The 25,293-nt window shown below is 44.8% G+C and overlaps 1 protein-coding gene and 1 long non-coding RNA gene across 6 annotated transcripts in view; both read right to left on the bottom strand.

The window, feature by feature from the left end:
* Positions 1-15,459, bottom strand: part of LOC121304075 — a 29,005-nt gene extending 13,546 nt beyond the window's left edge. The window contains exons 1-2 of the long non-coding RNA XR_005947913.1: positions 15,394-15,459; positions 14,781-14,873 (exon numbers count right to left, since the gene is read on the bottom strand). This is a non-coding gene — a long non-coding RNA (uncharacterized LOC121304075). The remainder of the gene's footprint in view (positions 1-14,780; positions 14,874-15,393) is intronic.
* Positions 15,460-20,131: 4,672 nt separating this feature from the next.
* LOC121304030 (cell adhesion molecule 1-like) overlaps positions 20,132-25,293 on the bottom strand; it is a 147,528-nt gene continuing 142,366 nt past the window's right edge. For 3 of the 5 annotated variants that reach the window (XM_041234976.1, XM_041234977.1, XM_041234978.1), the window contains 2 exons: positions 20,976-21,104; positions 20,134-20,336 (listed from right to left, as the gene is read on the bottom strand). In XM_041234976.1, coding sequence (XP_041090910.1) covers positions 20,218-20,336; positions 20,976-21,104 — 248 coding nt within the window. In that variant the 3' untranslated portion in view covers positions 20,134-20,217. Of the gene's footprint in view, positions 20,337-20,975; positions 21,105-25,293 lie in introns of all 5 variants that reach the window. The other 2 variants (XM_041234979.1, XM_041234980.1) reach the window with 1 other exon arrangement.

The raw sequence follows: 25,293 nt of genomic DNA, 5'->3' as shown, positions 1-25,293 counted from the left end.
AGGCACGCACAGTACCTGCATCTGAAACTGCACTCAACCACGAGCCATAGGCACGCACAGTACCTGCATCTGAAACTGCACTCAACCACGAGCCACAGGCACGCACAGACCTGCATCTGAAACTGCACTCAACCACGAGCCATAGGCACGCACAGTACCTGCATCTGAAACTGCACTCAACCACGAGCCATAGGCACGCACAGTACCTGCATCTGAAACTGCACTCAACCACGAGCCATAGGCACGCACAGTACCTGCATCTGAAACTGCACTCAACCACGAGCCATAGGCACGCACAGTACCTGCATCTGAAACTGCACTCAACCACGAGCCATAGGCACGCACAGTACCTGCATCTGAAACTGCACTCAACCACGAGCCATAGGCACGCACAGTACCTGCATCTGAAACTGCACTCAACCACGAGCCATAGGCACGCACATTACCTGCATCTGAACTGCACGAGCCATAGGCACGCACAGTACCTGCATCTGAAACTGCACTCAACCACGAGCCATAGGCACGCACAGTACCTGCATCTGAAACTGCACTCAACCACGAGCCATAGGCACGCACAGTACCTGCATCTGAAACTGCACTCAACTACGAGCCATAGGCAAGTGATTTTCTCAATGACTAAATAAAAATGAAACCATACTTCTCTTTTAAAGAGGTGGCATTACATACCGGTTAAAAGAATTACTAATGGAATGTCTGCAAAGTAAGGCCAAATTATTCAGACAAAGTGATAAAAAATGGTTTTGCAATGACACTCATTTTAATATTTACATAAAAAAGAATGCCATCATTTGCTTAGAAAAACACAACTGATTAGTTTACTAATTAAAGATAATGAAATGTGAATATACAGTAGCACCACGAATGCATAACACCATTGAAAATAATATCTTGTTCATAAGCAACGGAGCATTTAGTGGTAATGCAATTATAGATAGCTCTGTAATAAATTGCATTTTTGAGTGCTTGTCTCGATATGCCACTGTTATTTAAAAAAAATGATAGTTTGAGAATTAAAAAAAAAAAAGAAATCCTGATATAGATGTTCATCCATTCACTACATATCTACATATTTTAATGAACTGGCCAACATACACTGTGTCCATCCCCAATAGAAACTATTCATTAGCAACACTACCAATCTTCTAGAGCATATTTCTAAAGAATGAAGCTATGATGCCTATTCTGTACATGCAAATGAAATATATAATGAAGGAAGGGCTAGTTAGCAACAAAAGGCACCTGCTGTACTGTTGCCATGCTCACGAAGCATATGGTTTAATTAAATACATGTATACAAAAAAAAAACTGGACTCGCAGCTCATTGTATCCATAATAACACAACTCATGTACCTAATTCATAACGAGAGAGAGATAGAGATAGAGACAGCGAGAGAGAGACAGAGAGCGAGATCAAGAGAGTGAGAGTGACAGAGAGGAGAATGAGTAGAGAGAAACATAATGAAAGAGAGAGATAGAGATAGAGACAGAGAGTAGAGAGGAGAATGAAAGAGAGCAAGAGAGAAATAGAGACAGAGAGAGAGGAGAATGAAAGAGAGATAGAGAGTGCAAGAGAAAGTAAGAGAGAGAGAGAGAGAGAGAGAGAGAGAGAGAGAGAGCACGCTCAGTCTTTGTCGCACCTGTGTTCCCTCATTATAAAGTTGGGTGGAATCACTGCATCCTTGCTAAAGGCATGTGGCAGTTTCTTGTATGGGCTAACTGCAGCTGTTGGAGGCTGTCTGATTAATCCTGGGAAGTTGCTTTTTGCTGTGTTGTATTCAAGGACTTTTGCTTTATTTCTCCATTATATATGTCTTCCTAAAGGGAATTTTAAATAGATTTTTATAATTTGATCTTGAGTTCATCCACACACAGGACATTCTGTGGTTTCAAACACGTGTGCAGTACGATCATAAGGGAGGGGTGGGGAGCGAGGTACATCACCCCTCAGTCCTTGTTCTAGTATTGCAGCCTGTCCTACGTGGCTAAAATGTATTTGGTCTTCTTTCAAGTTCACAAAAAATCCGAGGCTGCAGATATAACTGGTCATTTAGGTTATTGTTTGTAAATGCCTCCGACAATCCAACTATTTGATCTCCTTTGAAGAAGTCAGCTAGGAATTACAATGCTCGCCTACCCATGACGAAAGCCTGCCGTCACTGCACTGCCTTGTCAATCAAGCCATCAGCAGCTAAGTGACAGCTTGCAGGGTCAAGAGAATATGAAGGATGCCCCGCAATGCCTCGGAAAAGCCAGTTCAGTGACTTTTTCTTAACTGTGGAAAGTGATCCCTAGGGATATTTCAAAATGTGACTACCGATCCAGAGCTATCATTTCGCTGAGATAATTAGACTCATTGTCCAAAGCGGTTTTTACTTTTCAGTTCAAATTAAATCAAGAGGCACACACTCAGAATCCAAAGCAGATGCAATGCAAGATTAAATCGCATCACAATGTACCCTTTCACTGTGATGCAGGGAACAGTGAAGCACGCAGTGTTTGTAGTTTAAAAACCAAAGAGGCTGCAATTATTTAACATGTGCAGTATTGCATATACTGCAGCATTAAGGGATCTGAAATGTTTTAAAAAAAAAAAAAATGCCATCAAAAATACATACAGTCGATCGCACCAGTAAAACTGGCGTCAATGGATTTGAAGGTGCTGTAACAGTGTTATTGCAGTTATTTATTAGCTTAACTATATCAACGTATGAGATAAGTAACTTCTAACAGAAAATGAAAATAATTTTTCAACGTGTTAATATGGGTGTTGTTAACGGTAATAAATTAACTAAGTTTTTTTAATTGTTTTTTTAATTTTTAATTGTTTTTAGGATGCAGAAACTTTTTAGAAGAAAACATTTCAAATTATAAAACCAAGAAATATACGTGACTGTGAATCGGCTATTATTTCTTCCCCGAAGAAAAGCTGTCAGTAACTGTCACATGGGAGAGTGCCCGGCTTCACAGAAGGATATCATTAGTAACTGTAACATTACAATCCAGGGTCAAGAGAAATGAATATTAAAGACACGCACACACGCTCAGTGCAGTGGCGCTGTGAATGGAGCAGGAGCCTCTGAAACACAGCCCCGAGACGAAGATCATTACTGTGTTATTGAGATTACCTGATCAGCTCTCCTAGCTTACTCATGCATCCCACTAGATCAGGAAACATGGCAGAGATAATCAAGAGAGGACATTGCCACGAGGGATGGGGTTTGTAATGTTGCGCTGCCCCAGCTCACAGCACCAAGCTGTGCCATGGCTGCTCAAGAGCACTGGTAACACAGAGCCTAGATGGGTTTGGATTTGTTGCCAGCGTCTGTCTGCTCTCTGTCCCCACAAAGACACTGTGATGCATAGTACTCATGGGTGTGTGGTTGCAATGCAACAAGCGCTTGCTGTGTCTAATTACTGTGTATTTACACAGCAGTTACACAGTAAACACATTCGGCGAGCGGGACTCAATGCGTGGAGCTTTCGAACGGGTGACAATCATATCTAACTGGGTTCCTTCTCTCTTTTCTTGGCATGCCAGTTGTGATGCACTGTATCCTGGCACACACTCCCTCATTTACACACGCATTGTGCTGCAGTCACTTTTACAAGCTCAGGAATTCACACAGACTGCAGGCAGCTCAGGACTCGAGCCTGTTCAATCATTTTCATCCCATCGTGCAATCCCTCCGCTGCTTGCCTGTCAAATCCACTCCAACACACACCTAGTGCTTTAGCTGCTTTGCTTTCCTGACTATTGGATTCAGTGCAAAGACCACCTCTCCAGCTGTGATCCAGCAGCACTGCATGGGTCCTGTTTAAATGGGGCTTTTCTTTACTGTAACATTGTAACTGTGCCTAGTAACACTGGAAGTGTGTGTAAGTGCACACTTACTAAGGAAGTCCACAGTAATTAATAGACACTTCATGTAAAGTGTTACCAATGTTAGATGTTACTAGATGTCTCAACATTTGCTGTAGATGGATGGAATTAGACCTTGGCTAATTCCTGTCCTGATGTTAATCTGTGTGGTTGCTTGTGTATTGAGTTGTACCTGTATTGAAAGCGCCTTGCTGGGAGAATCCCATGCTGGCTCTGTGGATTCCATCTGCTCCAGGATATAGTGTGGAAGCACACATCCCTATGTGTGGAGCATGTTTCCTATCAGCATTTGTTCTAGGAAAGCAACTGGAATGGAGCCTGCAATCCAAGCAGTGTTGCAGTTAATTAGACCCCATCAGACCCAGCCTCTCAGCTTGATGGCTTCCTAATATTTTAATTCAAGTCTGTTTAATTAATCTTGTCACTTTTAATAACCAACACAATTCATTTAACAAGGGAGAACAAAATGGGTCTGAATTATTAGTGATGAAGGTAGCAATGTTCTTTTATAACAACCTCATGTTTTAACAAAACCCCAACTCTGATTAACTTCCACTTTCATTAGCGCTCTGTATCTGTAATTAAATTGATTATCCCTTAGCGTTTAGTGTTATAACCATTACCTAAATTAGATCAAGCTCACAGCAACATCGTTTATCAGCCCTGAAGACAACTGTTGTGACACTTCTCAGCTTTCTGTCTGTCTGGACGGAGCTCACAATTCCTGCTTTTGGCTGAGGGTTAGGGTTATCGTGTGTAAAAAAATGTACACATTAAGTACATTATAACTGTGTATAATAACATGTATATAACTGTGTATAATTCTCATTCAAAAACTCAAACTGCAAGCGCGAGAACATTATTCACAATCCTGCGACAGGATGCGTTAAGTCATCTGTTATGATTTTAATTTACTGCCTGTTTTACAATGTCACCATGTGCACTCACTATCATTCTAGATGGCTGCTGCTGCTGCTTGAATAATTATTTGCTGTGCGAGTGTAACAGGCAGGGCTGTGTCATGTCCTGACGTTATGGATCCTGACCCCCATGAAAAGAGGTTACAAGCTCTAAAACAACACCTGAAGAAGACGACTGATTCTGGCGTGGGTGGTCGCCGCTTCGCTTCTACCTGGTGACATTTACAAACCGTTCAGGCAAAAATGTCCCTTTTTGGTACCATTTTACATTAGAGGCGAACTGGCACCCGCACAAGAACCACAATCAGCCAGGTTAGCTGGCTTGAGGAAGGCTGTGGATTTACCGTCCCTGCCCTCTCCTGACTGCCTAAGAAGGATTACTGCTCATCCATAACTTTAACATGAGGGCCGGACTGACAGTCTCAATCAGCCCGCTTACAGCCGTTGTTAACGGGGCTGTTACATTACCCCTCGAGACGGTTATGGCTGGGAGACCAGAGCCAAAATGCACCCCGTTTTGAGTTAATAAACAAATACATGAATGCAGCCTTCTTTTCCAGAGTGTATGCGGTCCTGTTACTCATTCTGTGCACAGGAAGCAGAAACACAGAGACGCTGTAGTTTCTTGCCAGCTGCTGCTTAGTGACACGAATGACAGCCTGTTAGCCGCTGTCCTCGAGCGGTTTCTGCGTGTTCTACAAGCCTGTCCTTTGAGCGCTGGCAGGGATGACAGTTCGTTAGGCCCTGTCCTGCTCGGGCTTGCTATCTCTGTGACTGGTGACAAGGCCAGAGAGGCAGCTTTCTTGCAGGTATGGGTGTTAAGGGGTAGTAATACGAAGCTGTTAATAGAGTGAGGAAATCATTCTAACCGATCGATAGCCAGACACGCTGCTGGCCTCCTGTGGCCTTTCCAAACCCCAAACTCCTGCTTGCTGAAGCTCACCTTTAATCAGAGCACACGACTGACAATGACTCCCACCAGTGGTGGATTAATATGCTGCTCTATCAGAGAGGCTATGAAATCTGGTTTATTTAGAGAGTGGGGAGCAAGCCCAAATGAGTCACTTGAACCTTCAACCTCCTCCTGCAACAAAGAAAATTCCTACCTAATGCTTTTTTTTTTTTTTTTTGTGGTTGTCATTTGCAGATTTGCGTTTGAAGAGGAATCATTCAAGATTAGAGCAGCTGGTATGATGAAAAAACGCACATGACATACATCAACAGCATGCGTGTGACATACAGATGGATGGACCGGACAGACAGACAGACACCTCCTAGAACACCAGCCCCTTTCACAGGGCAAGGGAAGGCAGGAGAGAGTCACACACATACAGACACATTTAGAACTGAACCCAGTGCGCACACACACACACACACAGACACATTTAGAACTGAACCCAGTGCGCACACACACACACACACACACACACTTAGAACTTAAACCCAGTGCGCACACACACACACACAGACTCACGGCCCTGCTCAGTACCCAAAAGGTTAAGCATATTTGTAGAAAATCAAGAGTTTACAGGATTAGAGTCAGAATGAAACTCCTAATCTAGATGCATTATGAATGATTGAAAAGACATCTTGCTTCCGACTGTTTAACCAGCTCAAAAGTAATTAATTATACCCTCAAGGCACCCGAATAAACAGACGCATGAGAAATACATTCAGCTCCAATCCCACTTCAACCAACATGCTTTCACACACGTTCTGGAGTTTTTCATCATTTCCAATTTAAAGAAGGGTTTGGAAGCAGATGCGATCTCACTTGAGATGAATAGACGTGTGCAGTATAACGATAACCCTCTGAGCGCACTTTGCTTTGTAACCACGAATAAAAGCTTCCCTTGCAGGGTGCTCCATTACCATTCCCGTGGAGAAACAGCATCAGTAGAAGCGCAGGCAGACTGGTGTTTAAGCATCGCCACTGTCAGCTGCATTCTCCGAATGTCTCATCATGTAAAAGCACGTTTCACACGCAGGACACACTGCAGAGTGCATTGGAGACAGAATCCCACTCCTCTGCTGAAGACCCGACAAGTAAAGACATGTGTTGAGGTACAGAAGAGCTCACTAACTCACCACACTCGACCACACTGAGAGTGCAACGCCTCCCCTTATCTCAATAACAAGAATACAGGGTGTTGCAGTAGAAACCACTGCCTGGTTAAGACAGTACCTGTGACTGCACAGTATTGCTGCAGTATAGTAACTACACAGCTGTTTCCTCTCACTAGTTGTTGCTCTGCTTTTATTCTGGTCTCAGGTTCTTGCTTGGTTCTCAAAGGGGACCGGGTGTGTTAATCGCTTATGTTTAGTCAAGTGATACAAGCATTCCAGTAGTACTTATTCCACAAATGAGGACAGCTAACTAACTGGCTATCTTCATATATATAAAAACACACTAAAATGACTGCATATGATAAAGTTATTCGATGCATGATCTAACTGGATACAGAGACACTGCCAGATGGATAAGCTAGAAGCTGATACAAGTTCCAGCCAGTACTGCTGTTTTTACCCCAGTATATCCTCAAAATAACCAAAGCACCTTGCACAGGTTCAGTGAAAGAGGTCCTTTTTAGTGCAGTTCCTTTGAAGAACTGCCCAGTAACCCGCGGAGACAAGTGCTGTCATGAGCAGAACCCAGACGCACAGCCGCAGCCTCTGACTCACACACACACACACATTTCTGGCTACATCTCTGCCAAAGGTTGCCGCAGCAACTAATCAAGGGCACTCCTGTTATTAAAGCGTACGGAACTCTGGGGCCCCATCCCAGAAGTACATCTGACATGAAATCAAGAAAATGGAACTGTGAAGGAGGAGCGCAACGAGTCAGGAATATAATTCAGCCAAGTTCCTTGCCTGTCCTTTTCACATTGACGTAGATTGACGTCGTGCTTGTCCCGGCCCCCAGGACCTTGCCTTTTTTCGTGATTGGTGACAATGGGGATGTGACAGTTCTCTCATTTGTCAGGGGTTTCCTGCCAGATTCGCTGGAACTCCAGGGAAGAAATCATCTCCGAGTCTCGCCGATGAAGGGCGTCCAATAAATACAAGTTTAGCAGGCCTGCCAAGAAGCCTGGCAGCAGGTTTGCTGCTCTGCCTGCAAGAGCTGAAAGCGACAAGGGGGGCTTTTAACAGGGGAGGGGTGGAGAGCGTTTTGTGAAGTTGGAGACATTTAACACCTGAAATATATCATAGAAAATAATGGGGGGAAAAAAAGTATTCTTTGCTTGGAAATATATACGTAGCATTTGTTTCTAATTATGTAGAATAATGAAAAAAAAAAAAAAACCTGCAGCTTAAGGCCCCTAGTTTTCAGAGAGGAATAAAATACTTTTTAATGTCATAAAACCCACAAGAAATGACAATTTAACCACTCCTTCACTATCATATTATACAATTATTTCATCTCAGAAAGCCTTTTGAAACAGGACGGTTATCGCATTGATTGTGTGTGTGTGTGTACTGTCATGCTGCCGTACTGCAGGTACAGGTGTGCGAGTGTGTGGGATTCTAAACTACGTCTTCAAGCTCTGCTACAGATAACATTTCGACACGGCTGTTAGGATAACCCCTTCAAAGAGCCTAATGGTGCTCTACTTTAGCTGGTTTCTCAATGACATTCACATGGAAGCAGGTACAGGCAGCAGATGTGCACAGTGTCTGTCTGCTGACACTGCGCTCCTCCGTGGAGCCCGTAGAGGAGGCTCAGTGAAGCCGCAGGGTTGGCAGCATCAGTCCTTATCTGACAACCGCTAACCCGACTGCATGGCAGAGCTAAAAACAAAACTGAAGGTGCACCCACTAACAGGCTGGAAATCTTCCCAGAAAACACTCGACTCCCTTCAGGCAAAGCATTAGCATTCCTAATTTATCAAAACTAAACTTCATAAGCGAATCAATAAGGCTTTTATGAACACAAAAGTCTCCAACATTTGGCCATTATGTGCAAATCATAGGCAAGCAAGCGCTAAAGACTTTAAAACTGCTACTTAATGGCTTAAAAAACAGAATCGCTCACAACAGATGCCTCTTTGAAGCCTCACAGCTTTCTCTTTGCACACGACCCGATGGATGTTGGGTTACTATATTGGCGCAACATGCAGAAAAAGAAAAGCAGTCAATTTGAAACGAATTCCTCTTAATAAAACACCTAATAAAAACAGTACAGGAACAGCCCTCTAGGACCACAGTTCCTATCCCGGAATTAGACCAACGTTTCCTTTGTCTAATCTTCTAACAGAGTTTCTTCTGTGCAGTATATCTTATGACAGAGTGTTTAAGGACGTTACAGATAAACTCTGGATCACAGGCTCTACTGCAGTTCAGAACCAGCTGGCACTGTATTTCCACATCAAACAGCGTCAGAAGGAAAGGCAGAGCCACGGCACAGTCCAGGTCTTCCCAATAGGTTTCTATGGGGCTTAGAGGAGAGGTTGGTCTTTGGACACAGAAGGAGCGTGCCAGACAGCAGGCACTCTAATAATGGATAGAGGGCGTCTGCCTGCAGTTACAAACTCAGCAGCAACGAGTCTGACGCCTTTCACATGGACTAAATGATCACCGTCGCCGCTCCTGGACAGCAAACCTACCTAGCAGAGCACAGGGAGGGGCGATACAAGCTAGCAGATCTTAGATAAAGAACTCTGAAACGATGGCTGCTTTTGAATTTATCTGCTCTTATGTATTATCAGGGACAAAAGCATGATGATGCAGCACTTGGGAGCGATCATAAAATGGCCCGCTGATAGGTGTGTGCTACTCGTCAGCTAAAACAAAGGCAATAAAGACCTAGCTGACAAAGGAGGCACGCTATTGATCTTCATAACGGCAGGTGGCAGAGGAAGCTAGAGCTGGGGGACACAGCCTAGTGGAGGGCTGAGACTCAGGGGTCCTGATTTTAACAGGGCCAGAGTAAAAGATTAATTTTGTTGTCTAGGAGCAGCTGTATTTGCATACGCTTGCAATCTGTGATTTTGAATTCTGTGCCAGTGTATCTGTGAATGTGGACTCTGATGATTTAGAACAGAGACTCACAGCTGGGGGCACAGCAACACCGGTAGTGGTGTTAGTTGGTAAGCCTGCCAGAAACAACAGCATAGAAACACACATACACACAATACAGGATATTAAACAGGTAAGAAATACTGCCTGTGGGGTATAAAGGAAGTGACGGTTGCCAGCTTTGGGTAGCGCTTTACATTAAGTGTCTCCACTGCTGTGTATTTACATAGTGGTACATAAAGGTGTACTAACACACAATTGCAATGTTATTAGGCACAGTTACAATGTACTTCACATGCAAATCTGTTTGCATGATATATGCAAGTACACAATTGTATCAGAAAATGATTAGGGTTATATCATGAATTACACGTTAAGTAGATTGGAACTGTGCATAACAGCTTTGTAATGATGTGTAAGTGCTCATGCATTTACCCAGTAATTACAGTGCAAACACAGAGTAATAAGAAGCACAATGTAACGTGTTATCCAGCTTTGCTATGTGATTTCTTCCATTCTAGCCGGAATCCCCTCTCATACACTGCAGCAGACACCCTGGTTTCACACAGACAGTCTTTAGTAGGAGCACAGCAGCTAATAACACATAGCAGTCTGGACAGGGCTTTCAGACCTTTGACTTGGAACATTTTCAAGCTTCCTTCTGCCCCATGGCTGTGCCAGGTGCTCCACCAGATGTCCAGCCACATGCACGCCCCTTTGCGAATGATGCCAGTGGATGTGGGTGTAACTGACAAACAGCGCACATCTCTTTCGTGGCATTCCTCCCATCATCTATTCTGCTGCTGAATTCACAGCTTGTTCATTGTTGGGGTGGCACAGAGAAAACCAGCTGACTGTCGCTCTGCTAGCACAATACCCCGAACACACTTTCAGGGGGACTGTGATCGAAGCAGACCTGCACGCAGGACAGAGCTATATTAGAGTGCTGCACCTTTACACACTGCAACCTGAAGGGGCTTCTTCTGATACTGCACCCCGGCCCCTTTCTAACATTGGAAACAGCACCCGGCCCCTTTCTAACATTGGAAACAGCACCCGGCCCCTTTCTAACATTGGAAACAGCACCCGGCCCCTTTCTAACATTGGAAACAGCACCCGGCCCCTTTCTAACATTGGAAACAGCACCCGGCCCCTTTCTTTCTAACATTGGAAACAGCACCCGGCCCCTTTCTAACATTTCAGCACCCGGCCCCTAACATTGGAAACAGCACCCGGCCCCTTTCTTTCTAACATTGGAAACAGCACCCGGCCCCTTTCTAACATTGGAAACAGCACCCGGCCCCTTTCTAACATTGGAAACAGCACCCGGCCCCTTTCTAACATTGGAAACAGCACCCGGCCCCTTTCTAACATTGGAAACAGCACCCGGCCCCTTTCTAACATTGGAAACAGCACCCGGCCCCTTTCTAACATTGGAAACAGCACCCGGCCCCTTTCTAACATTGGAAACAGCACTCAACTTTCCAAAACTTTGGTACAGTAGATGCAAACTGCTTTGGAGTCATTTCAGAAGCAGACACACCAGTTCAGAGTTTTTTTAAACTGCATTAAAATGCCTCTTGACTGCATCACAAAATGAGGAGTAAAAAGTACACCAAGTATTTCCCCCAAACCTACTGTATCGAAAGATCTATTAACTTTGGGTATTCGGCATTCTTGAGCAAAATAAAAGGCCCTCCAGTCATGAAGGTGGACCCATTTCTTACTGCTTTCATTAGAAGTTTCTCTCTGGTTTTCTCAGACCCCAGTGATCTAACTGCAGTACTAGGACAGTCAAGGAGCCTCTATAAAACGCTGTTCACAGTCTCCCATTCCCTCAAGTGTTCTCCTATTGTTCGCTAATGAGCAACATTGTCTCGCAGTCCTGTAGCAATCGCACCAAGGTAATGGCAGTGGAGAGATTCTGAAATCCACGGTCCAACAGTCAAAAGAGAAAGCAATCGCTGTGCTCAGCCCCGCTGGTCTGTGGTAGAATGCAGCACTCAGAATCTTTCAAACAGGTTGGAATTGAGGTGATCAGACAACGAGGTCAAAGTAACAAGCTTGAGCTGAATCCCTGAATATGAGACAGAATTGGAATTCATTTAAAAAATATTAAAGGGCAACAAACCCTGAGCTGTGTCAATCTGATCTCGTCATTCCATTATCTAGCGAAGTGAAATGGACTATTTAAAGTCATTCTGCGATACTAAGCGGCTTGTTTTACGTGATTAAAAAACAGACACCACATTCCAAATGGCCAGAAAGACTCCCTGGTAGAGCATAAATAGAATCAGCTTGACAGGACCCTGGAGGTGTGCAGCAATAAGGGTGTCTCAGACAGCTGACAAGATCTGAGAAGAGATGCAATCTGTGGTCGTGTAAAAGCGACTGCAGGCATAAAACGAGCGTGTCTTCAAACTGGTTACTGTGTGGATCTGTAGATCAGTACCAACAAAATAAATAATCAGATTCGATTTCAATGATTTCATTGCTCAATTGCACCTAGAAACTGAAGATAATCATAAAACGTGCTTTTTAACTGCAAGAAATCACAAAAAAAAAAAAAAAAAATACATGACCATGCTGAGCCTGCACAGCAATGCAAAATCTGAACACTAGGGGGAGCTGCAATCCCAAAGTGGAAAACGGTACATTGTTGTTGTTTTGGGAGCAAAGCAGAAGCAACTTTCTGTTTACCAATCATTTTTGGACTGAACTAAAATAAACAGCATTACAGGGTTTCAATCCACCATGTCCAGGCTTGTCCACTGCAGCGATAGCCAGACATTGAGGTGTCCTATACGGGGTATATACCAGTGTAAAACAGGTGCAGGCCACAGGAAGTGGGGGTGGATGCTTAGTTTCCACTGATGAACAAACAGGGCTGCGGGTGTCATAGAAACCTTCAGAGTGGGGTCTGTGAGCAGTCAACTAACCAGTGATGAGAGTTGCGAAACAAAAGCAACTGTCGAGGCTAAAACCACTTCCCCTTTAAGCAGCATACCACTGAAACAGAATTCTAACTCACTGCACAATGTAGAAGTCCACAAAAGTTACGCTTTACAGTCAACAATTGAGCTGTGCCTAATCTGAGCTCAGGTGATAGGACAGAGGCTGGGTGCAACCCATCCACTACACAGAACAAGCAAGCACCTTAACCACTGTGCAAAACCAGCTTGCGTGGCCGTAGGAGTTCTTCTGCTGGCAGCCTCAAGTTTATACTGCATTTATACCTTTTAAAAGAGTTAATAGGATAGAAAACAAACTTGATGTAACCATAAATGGTAAGAAATTCTTATTTCACTGTTTACATAAAACTGGAAATATTCAAAGCAGGGGGGAAAATACCAGAGAAGGGCAGGAGGCTCATTTCACTGAGATCTGAATTTGTATTTGTTTTCAAGTACTAACACTAATGACACTTACCCTCGGGATCAATGCTGCCTGTCTGTTCTCGTTCCTACAAAAACAATCATGGCAGCAATCCAATCAGCAAGCTACTCTTCTTCACTCCCGGGCACAATTAAATAATATAAACCTGACCTTATAAAACGAGAGCTGGACTGATGCCGTGCCATTTCCATTCTGAAATGAATATCACACTGAAGCTCAGAGAAGAAGCAGAACTGCAAGATATCTATCCATTAAACCAGTCCCAGAGGCCCTACAAGTGTTCTTTAAGCAACCCGGCTTTGGCATGCTTTCAATTACAATCCATTCGGCTTTGCTATCAAAGCGATAAATGTCACGAGAAGCGGACGGCACAAGCAGGGCCGCTGTCTATCCTTTAGGGTGCTTCCTGGGGCTCGACGGGACGGCAGAGTCTGTTATTGTGCCTGTCTGCTAGCAGGTCTTAGGAATGGGGCTGCAAAGCATGGGAGGAGGTGAATGAGACAGCCATGCACTACAGGAACGGTCCTGCGGAGACTCGGTTTGCCACTCCAGTCGCACCTTGACACTTTGTCCAAACCCACCACTGTTTAAAAGAGGTTACCTGCAACCTAATGGGGCTCTCTGTGGTTAGAAGAGAGGGGAGGGTGTAACAGAGCGAGTAATACTAATATGGTTAAAAGGAACATCACAATAACGCTGCTGCAAGGATTTGCTTATCAGCACGAGTTACATCACCTCGCCAACCGCCCCGTTTCTTTTGTTGAAGAGCTGCTTGTATTTTATACTTCAGAGATGGAAATATGACTCCTATTGCATAGCAGTTTCACCCATTCCAGGGTTCTGAGGGAGTGTCGAGTGCACTCGGTAACAGGGTGTTTATTAAAAGGGACCCTCTTTTAATAAACACCAAATGCTCTCATTTAGTCCTGCATTTCATTTAGGTAAGATCTTTCAAATACTCTGCAAGTTTCTTCACTTTGCTTTTGATTTCACACAGGAGACATCCGTCCCTAAAGATGAGCAGTAATTGACAAAGGTGTTTGCTTTTCACAAGCACAATGGTGATTTGCATTCATGTAGATTACCCTGGGTAGACAGCAGATTGAAACATCAATCGCGGCTCCGTTATCTCCTCAAGTAAACACTAATATCAGATAAACAATATTAGGCGATGGGACAGTAACATTGCTGACTAAAGAGTGTTACCGCTGCTGCTCCAGCACATTGAAGGCTTTAGATTAACGATCCTGCAGAGACGTGACAAACAGGGGATTTAAAGCAGGCTCTCAGGGAGCAGAGGTGCATCAAACTCCTTGCGTTTAGATAAGCTCAGCTCATATATACAATTCTATATAAATGCACTGTGTATAATATATACACCATCATGGCTTGCTGTGCTGTCGCTGAAATCTAGTCTTTAATGAGATGAGGAAGATAATTAAAAAGGAATCCATCTCCCTTTCTGCAAGTGATCTCCATGGCTTTACAGTAATGCTTCTGATCCTGCACAGATATAGTCACTTTGATACAGGCTTGATCCTTACCATGAGACACTGGGACTCAATAGTGGGCCTGCAGCGTGGGTGTGTCGGGGGCATCCTGCTGCTTGTAAACTCCTGATCCAACACTCTGCTTTTCTGCAGAAAAAAAAACCCATCAATGAACACGACGAATAGCCAATAAAGCAGACTGCACGACTTTCTGCACTGCAGACCTTTCCAGAGGTTCAAGATGACACAATAACCCCAGAGAGCTTGCACGCCATGGACTGGGGGTTCACATGTGCCTGTAATCGTGGGTCACAGTGCTGGCTTTTACACAAAAGGGTTGACGGTTATGGCAACTATTGCATACTTTATCATACAATATATATACACGCACCAAGTGCTTGCAATGTAACTTGTACATTAATGCATATTCATATTGAATTCAGTTCATTGCATTACAACTATAATGGCCCTTCAGACACATGTTCCCTATCCAGGAGCAAGCCAGCATTTAAAAACTTGCACACTACAAACACTGTTGATTGAAGATGTTTGCGCTTTTGCTGTGTGTGCACACTGGACTGAACAAGCTGGTGGTATTAAAGGCATTACACAGTGATCCACTAACTGTGAAACGCTTCATGGCGTGGCTGTGTTCCCTTCCACTCACCTGCGTGCTGCCTGCTCCCCTGTTCAGATCAACAACAGCCTGCCTGACTTCCTGGCTGGGGATTCCAAACTGCCTAGATGAGCCCCGCCCACTTTCCAATTACTAATGAAGTGTGACATCACCATGACATCACCATTTCCAGGGTTTGCTCTTGAAATCAAACACAGCACTGCTGCTCTCTGGAGAGCGACACTCAATTATTTAAAGAGTTTGGAATCCATTTATATCCCAGGTGCTTCTCCTTGAAATGGTCAATTCAGAACCAACTGGGAATGGACTTCTGTACTAGCACAGTCCATGTAAGAAGGAGTAATTAGAACTAACTACAGAGCAGCTCTGCACCTGGGAAAATATCGACTGTATATGGTGGTATGATAACTAGGTCAATCGCTGTGGTGCGTTCAGTCTATTTCAGTCCAGGATCTTGTTCCAGCCTGGTTCTCAGTTAATGGAATATGCAGGTTTGATTAACCTGTTAAAGTCCAGTTTGGAATAAGGCAATGTACTTAATTGAGTGCATGGTTGGAACAAGGTGCAGGGCTGGATTCGAGTACCAGTAATCAGTGTGCAGAACGTATACTTACCAAGCTCTTAAAGAGCTGACTAGAGGTAGTTTTCAACAGGAACCCGGTGTTTGGAAAACATGTGGGCCATTATGAAAGTAACAGCGTGGAGTGAGAAGACAATTGGGGCTAAAGCTGTGATTTGCACCTACTGATTAGTGTAAGACATGCTGAACCGTTTCTCCGAGGGCTCCTGAGAAATAACCTCTATCGGAATGTGATGGGAACACAATAACACTGCGTTCTTTCAAAGAAAAAAAACTGCAGCTTGCAATTAGAATTAGAAGACTATTGAACCAGAGAACACTGTTCAATCAGACCTTTTGAGTTTGTAGATTCTGTAACGGTGAACAGAAAAGGATATCCAGGGACTGATGGATGTGCAAAGCTGTCCTGGCATTCCTTCACAGAATCTTGCAATCCCACGCAAGCATTTTAAACACTGTAGAGGGAATCTTCACTGCTCCGAACTCCTCTGAACCAGGATTGTTTTATTTCCAGATTACATATTGCCGCTATGCAAGTGGCTGCTTTGACGGACCGGTTTGCTGTAACTTCTGGCTAGTGAAATTTACCTGTGGTAAAGTAGTCCTGTACAGGTGTGTCTGTGCAAGCTGGTGATGTGCACTGGAGTCAGGCTGTTTCTGCAGAGATCACAGAATAATGTTCGTTACAATGTGCTGTATTATTATTATTCTTGTTATTACTGCTGTAGAATTGGAACGTTGCTTTTTAGTTGCAGAATTCAGAATGTTACTAATATTGAATATAGCAGCTGAGAACAGCAACAGTGTTACAGTTTGCACCCAAAGTCTCACGAATCCTCTGTTATGCAGGCAGGACTCCAAACCCACAATTAGAGGTTTGACGGCATGTCAGAGGCTAAGCCACGCGTGAATGATCGCTTCTATTCCAAACCCATTTGTATATACACCGTACAGTTTACTGTCCCGTTTTTTATTCTGGATTTATTGGGATTTCGTACGGCGTTCTAGACAAAGCACAGCGGTTTCAATACGAATGAAAAGAATGCATACCACACTTACTCTGGAACATTAAGGGTGGTTGTTTTTTTTTTTTTTTTTTTTTTATTATTATTAAAGACAAGAACTCTTCAGTATTTTAATATTTTTCTTCTGTAAAAATGTCTTTTTATGAACCAATACAAAAATGTGCCCGGGAACATGTGGATAGTTCTTTTTATTATTAATACACAGTAACATCGCTCAAGTACAGCAGAAAGACAAAAGAAGTGAAACAGCTTGAGTGAGGGAAGAGCAAACCTCCTGGGCAAAGCAAGCGTTCACTGGCCAGGCCAGCGCCTCCCAAAGACCATTTCGGAACTGACTGCTGCACAGCAAGTTTGTTCTTTTCTTGCTCTTTGAACAAAATGAGTTTTTTTTTTCCTTTGTGAACTAAGTCTATACAAAGTAATACTTAACACATTTTAACAGTGCACTGTATTTGATAGGAAAACACATAAAACAACATGTACAACTAAAAAACTAGGAACTTGCCATGTGTTTTTTTTTCCAATCAATGTGCGTGTGTGTGTGTGTGTGTGGGGGGGGGGGGGGGGGGGGGGGGGGGGGGGGGACGACTAACGTTTGCATTCTACCTGGGATGCAAAAAATAAAACACCATTTCATTACATGTGAACCTGAGACACGGCAAAAAGCAAAAGAAATAATAACAAAATTAAAACCACAGATCGGTAACACAGTTGCACTGCCATACAATCCAAACCATCAATGAAACAGGGCTGAAACTAAATGAAAAGAAACATACGCCACACTCCAGAAATAACCACACACTATAAACTCTCATTTAACAAACCCATCTGCTGTTATTTTGTATCCCTATTCATAGATGCTGTTTAGAGGTGCTTGATATCATTTTTCTCATTTCTTCAGGGGTTGTGGGAGGGGTTGCGGGAGTTTATTTAAAAACATGAAAATATATATATATATATTTTTTTTTTGTAACTTTTACAATCCATCTTGTTCCCAAAAGTCTTCCATTTCACATTGTAACTTAAAACTAAAACACAAATCCGTCCCTGCCTGTGAGAACTGATGAATTCCAGGTTTACATCGCTGACCCACATTAAATAATGACCCAGGATGGAGTTGGAGTTTGGAGCTCAGCTTTGACCCAAGCTCAGTAAAGCTCACTGGAGCCTGGCTTCTGCCCCAGGAATACTGCTTCTCAATCTCCTCTCAACATGAACGATAAAGCAAATGCACAAAGTGACTCAGTGACTAGAACTGGCATTTCATCCAGTGTGAGAATATGACTGTTTGGACGGGCACAAGAGCTCTTTATGAAGAAAATTTAAAAAAAAAGGCAATTTGTGGTAGAATTTGAAGATGCCGCTTTGAAGGTGTACCAAACCTCTCAGCTCTACCCAAAATGTGACCTTCCCAAATCACATGGGTAGGAAATATTAATGGTAGTACCTCACTTCATTTTGGGGGGTCACAATCCAGGCCTTCGTGACCCCCGCCCTTAAAAGATCCTGCTCTGCCTACATCACTGTTTTTAAAACTTTGCAGTGGAGGGGGAAAAAACCAAACTTGGAGAAGGATTCATAAAACTTCCTCAAAAGACGCCCCCTTAATGCATGGACCTGCGGGCTTTTCCATACCGGACCAGCTCTTGTGAAATGCTCTCTAGCTTCTGAAGCACTGGTGGCTGTGAGGGTTAAGGCAGTGGCTGATGCTTTTCAGAATTCTACGCCACGATAAACGAACCGCGACTCCACTCCTCTGCTTTAGCTGGATTTTCAAGACACAAGCGGGGGTAACAACAGCGCTTCCACAAAAGGGAGGGCACGTCACAGAAAGCAATGCCGACGCTGTTTTGAGCCGAAAGGAAAAGTAAGCAGGCAAGGGCAATTGGGGACGGCCGGTGGGACAGTCTGGTACAGAAACAGCTCTTTGCTGCTTAGGGGTGCTGTGATAACGGAATACTATCTGCTCTCCCCCTCGCCAGCTCTGGTAACAGTGACACAATTGGAGGAGCCCTGAACCCTGCAGGTCACAGGCACTCGTTTAGAAAGGAGCTCAGTCTTCACGGCGCGCCTCGTTAGCAGTAAACACCGTGCAATCCCAGCTATCCCTGTTTGCTGCCGTGTGTTTTTAGTGGCCGCTATCGATGCACAGGATTTTGGATTGTGGTTAGCAAAAAATTAAAAATGTAGATCTACACAGTATTTTTTTAAATTTTTTTTTTATAAAAAAATATATAAAAACAAAAAAAAAAAAAACACCAGCAATACTAAAAGCAGAGTAACCGGCTCTCCTGAAGACGGTACAGGGCTGTGTTTTTATCTTGTTAAATGAGGGCGAGTTTGATTTCGTACCGTATTCTAAAGGAAAGCCAGATGCTAAATGGAGTCACAGATTAGGTAGGTGCGGGGAGAGGGGGTGGGGGGGGGGGGGGGTGGGGGGGGTTGGGGGTCTTACAGTCTTCAAAAAAATTAAATTAAAAACATTGTTCCAGAATTCAAAAAATGAAATAAAAAGGGGGGACAGAATTTTCTGCAAATGATTGAACTAAAAATGAAGTCAAACCTAAGCGGTTACAGAGGCATCGAATGGTGGAGTTTACTCACTACAGTGACTGGAGAGACGATCCCCCCCCCCCCCGTATCCCTCACCCCGGACAGGCTCCCCCCGCCCCGTATCCCTCACCCCTGACAGGCTCCCCCCGCCCGTATCCCCTCACCCTGACAGGCTCCCCCCGCCCCGTATCCCTCACCCCTGATACAGGGAGTGGGGGACTTGTAATCGATCCTCACCCCGACAGGTACCCCTGTATCCCTCACCCCTGACAGGCTCCCCCCCTGTATCCCTCACCCCTGACAGGCTCCCCCCCTGTATCCCTCACCCCTGACAGGCTCCCCCCCTGTATCCCTCACCCCTGACAGGCTCCCCCCCTGTATCCCTCACCCCTGACAGGCTCCCCCCCTGTATCCCTCACCCCTGACAGGCTCCCCCCCTGTATCCCTCACCCCTGACAGGCTCCCCCCCTGTATCCCTCACCCCTGACAGGCTCCCCCCCTGTATCCCTCACCCCTGACAGGCTCCCCCCCTGTATCCCTCACCCCTGACAGGCTCCCCCCCCCGCCCCCACCCCTGACAGGCTCCCCCCCTGTATCCCTCACCCCTGACAGGCTCCCCCCCTGTATCCCTCACCCCTGACAGGCTCCCCCACCCCGCAAGCGTCCAGCATCAGACACCTCATAACCCAAGCTGACTTAGATGTAATATTCCTTCTTCTCCTCCGAGTTGCTGTGTCCGCCCTCTGCGTTGATGATGGCAGTGTCTGCGTCGGCAGCATCGTCGGCGCCTTTGGCTTCGTGCGTGAAGTAGGTACCTTTAAAAACAGAAGCAGGACCGCTTGCATTAAAACAAAAACACACACTGGCCTTTTTTTTAGCTGTAATTACGCTGCAATATATAAAAAATTACTTAATAAAAACATGCACAGCGTTTACTGTTATCAGTAAACTCAATGTTAAAAGTGAATAAACATAGAGCCCTTCATATTCTGACCCTTAAGCTACACGGTTGTTGTGTGTAAGTTTCATGTCTTGTTATCTATTTAAGAATGTCAGGTGTGACGTTGAAAGTAGTTTTTATTAATACGCCCCGCAGCGTCACCAGTTCCCTAGGCACTGTAAGTGAGAGCCACACATGGCCGGTGACTTGTTTCTTCCATTATTAAAATCTATTTCTGGTGTCAAAAACAGGTTTGCTGGCTGCGAATTTGTAAGTAATTTGTACAGTGTTGCTCCAGTCATAATCCAACACGTCTACTGTGTGCTCTCTGCTCCTACTGCAAGACTTGCCGAGCTGGTTACAAACAGCAATCTTCCGCTCTCAGGAACCTATATGCAATATAAATTAGGTGCCGCTGCAAGAACTTGTTTTTGCTTGCACGCTCTCGCTGTGCTGACCGACAAACCTGACCTGCTCTCCCAAGGATTTCCTTTAAAAGACCACCTGGACTTACCTTTGTGTCTTGCAAAGTATCTTCCCAAAATGATGAGCAGACACAGCATGGCGAACACAACCACCGCCACCACCCCCCCTATGACTGCGTGGTCAACTGTTCTGGGAACCCCTTCTCCTGCTCTGGAGTCTGAAAATAAGAACACGATTCAAACGCATGTTAGACGAGTGCTGCAGGGTCTGCTGCTGCTTAATGTCATCCTCACTGCCCCTGCTTCAAGAGGGAACACAAAGCCACTGTGAGGCTGGGAACCTGGCTTCAGGAGATGAGGGCCACTGCACGGCACTTCAGGGGAGACCTGGGGTTTGATACAGTTTTCATTGACTGAGTTCAAAACTCTTAATGTCAATGTAACTAAATGTGTAGAGCACAATTTCAATCCAACCAGAACTAGAGCTAAACACAGAGTTCTAGTGTAAAATAAAACAAAACAGAAAGCAAGTACATCAGAGATGCTGAATTAGGAGGGGACTGTCCTCTTAATATCTTCCTGTATTTACACACAATGTATATATCTCCATATACAATATGCAGTGTATATAAGGGTTTTAAATGGTCCGGCAGTTCCATTAAAGTGATGTACTAGGCACACCTCACACTTCAAACACAGCAGCCCCCCGAAACTGTAAAATATTCCAGCTTCTCCGTGACTTGTGAAGTGACAGATGAAGGATCTCAACCTTCAATATTCCAGCGCAAGCACAGCTTGGAGAGTAAATCTGCCACCACGCGTCATGTCGAGCCAAAGAAAAAATAAAATACTTTTCGCCCACAAGACTGAAAGTGCAACAGAAAGATTTCTGTCTATGTGGCTAAACCCATCACTGAAGCTCCCCAGCCCTAATAATATTTGAAGTGTATTGATCAAGAGTACAGATACAAGACGGCCGAAGGTAATGCCGCTTTCAAGAGCTGAAGGCAGAGCCTCGGCTGTCCTTCTGAAAACAGGGATTGCCTTTCCTAGCAATATCTGCAGTTCTACTTGGAAATGAAGTACGTAGGGACGGCAGAAGACAGGTAATGGGTTTTCATTAGAAAGGAACACAAAACTTACTCCCGATCAAATGAAACTGTAATAGAAGCACGAGAGAGAGGGAGGATGCTTTTGAGGAAGAAAAACAGCAGAGGTTTTGTAATCCAGTTTCACAAGGCCCCTTCTGATTTTCCATTTACAGCAGGTCACAATCTCCTGCGCTCATCTCAGTGCTAAAACACAGCACGATGGATTTCCTGGGGGAGAAAATAAAAAAATAAAAAATGGTAGGCCGAAAAAACAACCTCTGGCTGACGGAGGGGAACAGGCAGACACAAGCCACCCGTCTCTCCACATAAACAGCTCAGAAGCCAGACCCTGGGAATATCGCTACAGCACTACCTGCCAAACGCGACTGAACATTACTTGAGAATCCTAACAGGGTTTATTTTGCCTTTAGATTTTTCCTTTCCACGGAGGGCAGATTCAATTAAAGTCAGCAGAAATCCTCCTGACACCTAATTCTCTCTTGTCAGAGTGGAGGTGAAGACGTACTTTAACACAGTTCCCTATTAAGATGTTAATGCGGACTGTGTTGCGCTGGCCTGCAGTGGGCCGGGAGAGAAATAAACAAGAGCCAACAGAGGTGTCAAAGGTTGATTTGTTCTGCTTAAGCTGTCTCGAGTCTCCTAATTCCAAACCCTGAAGAGCTATCCTTGAACCCCAATTGGTTTGGCTCTTCCGTGATATAATTACTAAGAACCCATTCAGTTTCAGATTAACACCACACAACCTTCAAAATGTAATTTTACCCAGATACCAGTCTCTGGCCCTAACCCTGTTTCTTCCCAAACTGAAGCGCTACATGATCAGGTTGATTGTGTGCTCTACCTTGCACTGTTTGAAGTAGTGAGCTGGTCTCTTGCACCCTGAAGTGACGACACCAGGCAGACAGTCTCTGTTGTGCTTTAGCTTCTGTCCTGGGTACATGCTGCATGTGCTGTCAAGCAAACCCCGGAGGTAATTGCCCTCAAGAGACTCCACCCCAAACACGGAGACGAGCAAGGTGTCAAAGGCTCTCAGAAACAGGTATTTTCCCCATTGTTACCCTAACAGGCCGTCATGTTTCATCGTTCTTCTCTAAAAGTACCTGGTCTGTACCTGTCAACTCCAGTGATGGGCAGTGCTTGAGTAAATTGAACCCGAGCAATTTAATTCCCCCCTGGGGGGGGGGGGTCTGTATAAAACAGGGAGGCGTCTGTGTGTGTGTGTGTATCTATCTATCTATATATAGAGATAGACAGATAGATAGACACACACACACACAGGGAGGCGGCTCTGTGTGTGTATCTATCTATATATAGAGATAGGCACACACTCAGGGAAGTGGGGCAGTACAGCTGAATGCTTCCACTTATCCCATTTCCTATTCTTTTCTTGGTAAGAACAGATTCTGAAGTGGATCATGTGCAGTGCAATGTTTTAGAGATCATGTGAAGTGGATTGAACGCACTGTTCAAACATCTGTATGTTAGTGCTGTTGAAATCCTTTCCTCTCCCTGGCTCAAGGAAGTGAGGTCATGTAAACAAGCCCCGCCCCCCGGCACACTTCCTCAAGCCTGGCAAAAAGGAGGCCCAAACCTGGAGGTATAAAATGTGACCTTTAGTAAGAATCTAGCAGCCAAAACCAAAAAAATAAAATAAAATAAATAGGGTTAAAGCTAATGAAAGAAAAGGGCCGCTTTGAAAGGGTAATAATTCAGACAGCCACAATTAAAACGCTGGATTCCAAAGAGAGCAGCTGGGTTTCATTAACTACACCAGGAACTGGAACGAAACGCGAACGCGGACCTGCCAATCGCCTCCGAAACAGAACGAGCAGCCTGCAGTGCGAGAGTGGATCAGACGCCCATTCTATACAGCTGGATTTCAGAACGAGCAGCCTGCAGTGAGAGAGTGGATCAGACGCCCGTTCTATACAGCTGGATTTCAGAACGAGCAGCCTGCAGTGCGAGAGTGGATCAGACGCCCGTTCTATACAGCTGGATTTCAGAACGAGCAGCCTGCAGTGCGAGAGTGGATCAGACGCCCGTTCTATACAGCTGGATTTCAGAACGAGCAGCCTGCAGTGCGAGAGTGGATCAGACGCCCGTTCTATATAGCTGGATTTCAGAACGAGCAGCCTGCAGTGCGAGAGTGGATCAGACGCCCGTTCTATATAGCTGGATTTCAGAACGAGCAGCCTGCAGTGCGAGAGTGGATCAGACGCCCGTTCTATACAGCTGGATTTCAGAACGAGCAGCCTGCAGTGCGAGAGTGGATCAGACGCCCATTCTATATAGCCGGATTTCAGAACGAGCAGCCTGCAGTGCGAGAGTGGATCAGACGCCCGTTCTATACAGCTGGATTTCAGAACGAGCAGCCTGCAGTGCGAGAGTGGATCAGACGCCCGTTCTATATAGCCGGATTTCAGAACGAGCAGCCTGCAGTGCGAGAGTGGATCAGACGCCCGTTCTATATCAGCTGGATTTCAGAACGAGCAGCCTGCAGTGAGAGAGTGGATCAGACGCCCGTTCTATATAGCCGAACGAGCAGCCTGCAGTGCGAGAGTGGATCAGACGCCCGTTCTATACAGCTGGATTTCAGAACGAGCAGCCTGCAGTGCGAGAGTGGATCAGACGCCCATTCTATATAGCCGGATTTCAGAACGAGCATCCTGCAGTGATAGAGTGGATCAGACGCCCATTCTATATAGAAAACCCAATTCAGCAATATGCAGCTGCAGAGCTGCAGTACTTTGTGTTTATGGAACTTTGTAGGGTTGACGTAAAACCCAAAACAGACTAACAAAAAAGAGTATACGATCTCTTTGTGAGGCTTAGCTGTGTCATTGCAGTCAAAAGTGCCTGAAAAACAAATTGTCATTGCTGAGAGCTGCCTCTGCTGTTGATATTGTCATTGCTGAGAGCTGCCTCTGCTGTTGATATTGTCATTGCTGAGAGCTGCCTCTGCTGTTGATATTGTCATTGCTGAGAGCTGCCTCTGCTGTTGATATTGTCATTGCTGAGAGCTGCCTCTGCTGTTGATATTGTCATTGCTGAGAGCTGCCTCTGCTGTTGATATTGTCATTGCTGAGAGCTGCCTCTGCTGTTGATATTGTCATTGCTGAGAGCTGCCTCTGCTGTTGATATTGTCATTGCTGAGAGCTGCCTCTGCTGTTGATATTGTCATTGCTGAGAGCTGCCTCTGCTGTTGATATTGTCATTGCTGAGAGCTGCCTCTGCTGTTGATATTGTCATTGCTGAGAGCTGCCTCTGCTGTTGATATTGTCATTGCTGAGAGCTG

This window comes from Polyodon spathula, chromosome 36 (genome assembly GCF_017654505.1).
Source record: "Polyodon spathula isolate WHYD16114869_AA chromosome 36, ASM1765450v1, whole genome shotgun sequence".
Taxonomy (NCBI): Eukaryota; Metazoa; Chordata; class Actinopteri; order Acipenseriformes; family Polyodontidae; genus Polyodon; species Polyodon spathula.
The sequence above is the reverse complement of the archived record's forward strand: the minus strand, read 5'-3'. Positions and strand labels throughout refer to the sequence as shown.